The following is a 6,509-nucleotide window of genomic DNA, read 5'->3' as shown; positions in this document are numbered from 1 at the left end:
TCTGTACCTGCTGTTGTTAGTTGAGTACTTAACATACAATGTCTTACTTGCTGTTGTTAGTTGAGTACCTAACATACAATGTCTGTACCTGCTGTTGTTAGTTGAGTACCTAACATACAATGTCTGTACTTGCTGTTGTCTAGTTGAGTACCTAACATACAATGCCTGTACTTGCTGTTGTTAGTTGAGTACCTAACATACAATGCCTGTACTTGCTGTTGTTAGTTGAGTACCTAACATACAATGTCTGTACCTGCTGTTGTTAGTTGAGTACCTAACATACAATGTCTGTACCTGCTGTTGTTAGTTGAGTACCTAACATACAATGTCTGTACCTGCTGTTGTTAGTTGAGTACTTAACATACAATGTCTGTACCTGCTGTTGTTAGTTGAGTACCTAACATACAATGTCTGTACTTGCTGTTGTTAGTTGAGTACCTAACATACAATGTCTGTACTTGCTGTTGTTAGTTGAGTACCTAACATACAATGTCTGTACTGCTGTTGTTAGTTGAGTACCTAACATACAATGTCTGGACTTGCTGTTGTTAGTTGAGTACCTAACATACAATGTCTGGACTTGCTGTTGTTAGTTGAGTACCTAACATACAATGTCTGTACTTGCTGTTCTTAGATGAATACCTAACATTCAGTACCTTGACTTGGTATTGTTAATTGCACACATAACATTCAGTGTCTGGATTTGGTATTGTTAACTGACTGCCTATCATTCAGTGCCTGGACTTCTGTGATTAGTTGGACACATAACATGCAGTTTCTGGCTTTTATTAGTTACACACCTAACATTCAGTGTCTGGACTTACTGTAGTCATCCTCCTCAATATTCAACATAGGGTTTCTTGTTACTGAACCCGTGGTATCTTCATCCAACTGAGAAAGTATTTCTTTCTGTTTCTCATCCTTTTGTACCCCAGATACTTTTTTACTCATGAAATGAGCATACAATTCCGTCTGAGTAATCAGAAAATTTAACTTCCTCTGTTGTCGTTTTGCCTGAATAGAGAGGTTACATTTTAGGACAGATTTTGCTACATGTTACATCTTGTGTCACAATTGCACACCAATAAAATGACAATTAAATATGATTTACCAGAATTATGTACAAGTTTTCTAATTCTATTAGGTAACAAATGGGCAGAAAAAAGTTCAGTTTATTTCACATATACATTTTTTTTGTATACTGAAAACTTAATACATTTTAAGGTTTATTGCAAATATTAGCCCAAAGCTATATATGAGTTATCTGTGCACAGATGTCCCCAGTTTTAACAGAGACTAAGGGAAATCAACTAGTCAACAGTACCCACAGACAATTCTTGTGAAAATAAAATTAATATTTTATTTTAGCAAGCATATTTGGCAACTGTTTGATACTGTGAAAAAAGTCACCTTTACAAAAAATAAACCTTCACTCACTGTTACCATTCCTGTATTAGCTTTGGCTGACTAATTTCAACTGCATTTGATCATTTGTTTTCACTACTTGTTTACATAAAACACTCATGATTTTTTAAGGTGCAAGTATGCATGTTTTTTAAAACCTTATCTACACAGGATACTCTTTACTTCATAACTACTCATATCAAAATACCAAGTTTCTATCTGAGTTACATTTATTATGTATGTTTTTAAGGTCTCTGCAAATAAATGTGGGCAACGTATCAAGTCCTGTATCAAAACAAAATGTATGATTATGGAATTTTAAACAATTTCCACCTGACTGAAAACCATACAGAATCCTTCCAACATCCTGAGGATATATTATACTAGATTTTCTCCACACATAAATCTTACTTTTATAGGATGTAGTACTTATTCTGGGTAAAAAACAATATTTTGCCAAATTACTAGTTTTGAAGTATTACATTTATTTTGCAATACTTAAAAAAAAATCTTAAGTTTTTTTGTTTCTTAGTAAATTCCTACTAAGAAAAAAATAATTGATTTTTAATAATTTAGCATTGTTTTAATTTTTTCAAGAGAAACAAGGTAAACTAGAAACATTTAAAGCCCTGATATACACAATAATACAGATTTATTTTACAGTACCTTTAACATACATCTATTTCTCCTGTAATTTTTAGTATCATTTCAATTTCCTTAACATATTTATTCCTATTTGTCACTAAAACATTATAATCTCAGCACATTTCCTCATTGTTTTCATGAACTTCTCCTATATAACAACCTAGAAATATTAATCAGAAAATCTTCCTGACTGCTTGTCCATCTTCTAATAATAAAATTTAAATGGAAAACACCGAGTAATTAAGAATAAATAGATAACTTACTGGATAGTCGAGCTTCATTGTATCTGACATCATGCATCAAATATGTTTTCTTACCTCTCTTAATTCAATATCCATCCTCATCTGTTCCTGAGCTTCTTTCTCTGCTCTCTTTCTGTGTTCTTTCTCTATTTTGTCATAACGTTTCCAGTAAAGGAGCATTTCTCTCGTCAGTCGGCGAGCTCGACTAGGCGTGTCTTTCATAACTTTTTGTGACAAGAGGGCAGCTTTTCGACACTCACGTTGGCAGACATGAGCCAACTGAAACAACATATAAACTGAAATTAAATTCCTCACAATAAAACAGAAAATATTTCTAAACCTAGATTAGGTCAGTACATTATTAGTAAATTTGTTTCTGTTCTACCTGCTGCAGATGAGACCTCTTAAGTCAACTGACTGATGGGTTACAGCTTTAAATAAAAACTACTTAAATAATTGCGAGTAGAATTAACTTGTTAGGGTAAAATTCAGTTTTACATACATTCTAAACAAATTTTTCATATTTTTCTCACTCTTCTAACATGTTCTTGAAAGGTAGTTTTAAGCCATTATTCTAGCTGTAGATATACGATTGATAATATTAAAGCATTACTATTGCTATCAACTTAAACAAGTCACACATTACATTACATAAAACTAATGATCTAATTCTAAAAGTGGAAGTTTTTACTTTCCTGAGCCCAAGTCGTACACTGCTACTAAAAAGCTGGCTAATCTGGTGTTTAAAAAATCCATGAATAAACTTAAACTAATGTGATACCAAATCATCAGCAAATCAATTTAAGAGGAAGGAAAGTAATTAGAGAAAAATAATCTTTGAAACAACAATATTTTTATAAATTGAAGCAGCATGTTTTAAATCAATAAAGATCTGTTTATAAAAACATACAACTCCACTTCAATAAACAATTTGAAGAAGGTGAATAAAATACTTAATTACATATTTACAAGTTAACTAGCTTATTATACAGGGTTCGTACTCCAGAGGGCAGATAAAATTTGATGACTTTTCATGACCAAACATTTCAGTCTGCAGCACTATGCAGATTAAATAATTCCCATGTATATTTCAAACAATAATTATGCACAATTACTATAAAATATTTTTAAATGTTGTTCGTTAACAATATAAACTAAACCACATTTCGTATTAAATCTTCAAGCTACTTAACAACCACCATTGGATATTCTAAATCACTCAAGCTGGAAGGAGTTCTAATGTAATTTATGTGAATTAAGCCTACTATACTTTCATCATAAATCTTCACCCTTAAAATACCAGAATTATCACCATGTTAATAATACGTGTTGTTCTGAAACAAGATCTAGCATTCTTCAATATATCTGAAATTCAAAACATAAAGAATGGTTAGTTCAATAGTATGTAATGATGTACCATATATGGGCTATTGCCAGGGCTAAAAATGGTACTCGAAAGATACTGTAACAAAAGTAGTTATACATTAACCCCTTCTCCTTCCAAGACAGAAACTATTTTTCTTTTCTGTAAGTAAATTTGCAAGATTTACTTTTTTTGCTGAAATCATATGTGATACTTAAACAAAATATACTACAAAATTTTGATTTCATAGCAACATTCTTATTCAAACTAATTACATTTATGTTATTTAAGGCCATTTGGAGGCTACTGGCTATTAGGGGTACCTCAACAGTGCCCAAGTCACCTACCCAGGATTTTTGCCCTGTCTATTGCATGATTTTACATAAGCTGGTTTCCACTTCACACTAGATAATGTGTAGTGCAGCAACATTGGTTGGAGAAGCCCAGTATCATACTAGGTTCATTATTATACGTGGTGTCATCTCATGCTATTTCTCTCCAGGTTCTATGTATAAAATTCCATGACCCGTACGAACCCTGTAAATAAGTTTCATATTGTGCCTTCAATCCAGTAGGAATGTAAACATCCTTACTCACCCTTCTCGTCATTGTTAGCACTTCTTTATGAGCATTAACTCGTTGTTTCTGGGCCTGTAAAAAAGTTAAATTTCATTAAAATGCTTTCATAATCAACTTTTTCCAGACCAGAGGGGTACCACAGATATATCTTGATGTTTTTCATTCTCAAAGCGTGAATACTTAAATTGCATGAAACTTAGTACAAATTGACTAAATAGTATAGTCTTGGCTTAAAAAATGTATATAATTTGATTATTTTTTTTAGACTGTGAAATATCAAAGTTTTTATTTTGAAACATAGTTTAGAAATAACATTATTCTTGGTCAAAATCAAATATTTATTAAATACAATTTTATTTTTGTTTGAATGTGATAGACAATAATATTCAATAAATAAGAATTTGAGGTAGTGGAATATTTTGCCATCCCCTAAACCTAAGTGAACTTAGGCGATATCTTTAAGAGCAAAGGATATTTTGTAGCATTGAACAGATTCAAACTTGGATTGGCAGTTCTGAAATCAAGAGCTTCACCACAGGAACAACCTGTATCCTAAAGAAAATGTCTAAAGAAACTATACAAAAATTTCTAAATCTACGGTTTGATTCTAAGTCTTCTAAACTTTCAATTTGATTTCTTTATTCACCCTCAAGAAGAAATGGCTAGTTACTTTCTAGAGAAACCACAAGTTACTGCTCAAACCACTTTATATACTATAAGCAGTTCACAAACTGCTCTACCCAGTTGTATTTAAATACTGTCTCTAGCTACTTTCAAAGCTGTACTTTTACTAAGAAACTGTCATCACTTGGAAATACCTATTAATATTTTGTTTCATTTTGTCACTTTTCTGCCAGTAATTTTACTTCTCCAACCTGTGTGTCCAGTCTTTTATGATGCTACATCAAAATGAACTGACAGTAACTAATAAACTTTAGATAGAAAATATCCTTGTTTGTCTACAGCAGTGTAAAGTAAATGAAGTATGGTAAGCTGTAATTTTATGTATGTGAGAAAATGACTAGTAGATGTTCCCATGGGGTAGTACAAAATTTACAAAACAAGCCAGAAACCCAAGGAATATTTATATAAATTCTTTTCATTCATGATAAACTTTTTGTGTTATATAATGTCTGTTTGAAAGCTACAGGAATATTTTTCTATGAGTCAACATCAAGTAAAGACATTCAGGATTAGTGAGTGTTGTAATCTAGGAATTCTGTGATAGCAAAGTATTCGTATAACACAAAACCTTTTTCATTGTGTGTACCAGTTAAGTTATTGTTAGTCAAAACATGTACAAGACTCTTCAGTTATTTAAATAAAAAACTGAACTTGACTGAAAACATAGATGAAAAACACCACCTATATCAATGTGTTTCTAAAGGTCAACATTTCTATAGCTATCCTAAGGGTGGGTTATATACCCCCCCCCCCAAAAAAAAACCCTGTTAGGACACCTACCCATAGTACTTGAGTATGTGTACAGTTTCAAACAAGACACCCATGATATCCCAAAGAGGGCCATGAACAAAAGATCCTAAATCAGATATAGTTTCAACAAGTCCACAAACCTTATCTTAGACCTCCAATGTGCCTGGGAACCTTCAGGACACATTTTAGTCCCATTTGTAAGAGGTGGAGGGGCACTACATCATACACATATAATGACGGTTTTATAATTAAGTGTTTTTACTAAAAATATATTATTTATCAATTTTAGGTACTCGCATTCAAACTATTAACAAATCGAGTGCAAAGTGATTTCTCATTTTAAGTATAAAAATACTTTTTTCGTCTTATAGTTTTTCATGTTTCATTTGCATAATTTCTAAAACCTCCTAAAAGGATATCAAAAGTTTTTTAAGGTAAATTTTTATATTTTATATTTCACTTTCCCTACCATATCCCTAACTCTACTATTATCATCAGTGTACAATGCAACAAAATAACTAAAATTAGGAAATAGAAAAAAAAAAATGGCACACCTTTAATCTTTAGCAGAATATTGTTAAGGAGTTTACTTTTTTAAACTTCGTAATTTCATCTCTTTTCCTCTTTCACATAGTTAATTTTTGATGTTTTATTTTTCCTTTCTTGTCTATTACATGTTATTATTCATCTTGACACAATTCAATGATGCCCTTGAGGCTTATTACAGTTTCTTTTGGAGACGTGCACAACAATTCCGCAAAATTTTCATTCGGCACGCAATATCATAAGACTTGAGAACTGATGCAAAGTATGAAGAATATTTACATGAATGATGTGTAGAT

General features: G+C 31.8%; 1 protein-coding gene across 1 annotated transcript in view; it reads right to left on the bottom strand.

The window, feature by feature from the left end:
* The window catches only part of LOC106472138 (DNA helicase INO80-like), a 41,104-nt gene that overhangs the window by 14,037 nt on the left and 20,558 nt on the right, over nucleotides 1-6,509 (bottom strand). Inside the window, exons 9-11 of the mRNA XM_013932763.2 lie at nucleotides 4,252-4,305; nucleotides 2,367-2,570; nucleotides 825-1,014 (exon numbers count right to left, since the gene is read on the bottom strand). Coding sequence (XP_013788217.1) covers nucleotides 825-1,014; nucleotides 2,367-2,570; nucleotides 4,252-4,305 — 448 coding nt within the window. The remainder of the gene's footprint in view (nucleotides 1-824; nucleotides 1,015-2,366; nucleotides 2,571-4,251; nucleotides 4,306-6,509) is intronic.

This window comes from Limulus polyphemus, unplaced genomic scaffold (genome assembly GCF_000517525.1).
Source record: "Limulus polyphemus unplaced genomic scaffold, Limulus_polyphemus-2.1.2 Scaffold5112, whole genome shotgun sequence".
Lineage (NCBI taxonomy): Eukaryota > Metazoa > Arthropoda > Merostomata > Xiphosura > Limulidae > Limulus > Limulus polyphemus.
This window is presented reverse-complemented; position numbering and strand designations above follow the sequence as displayed.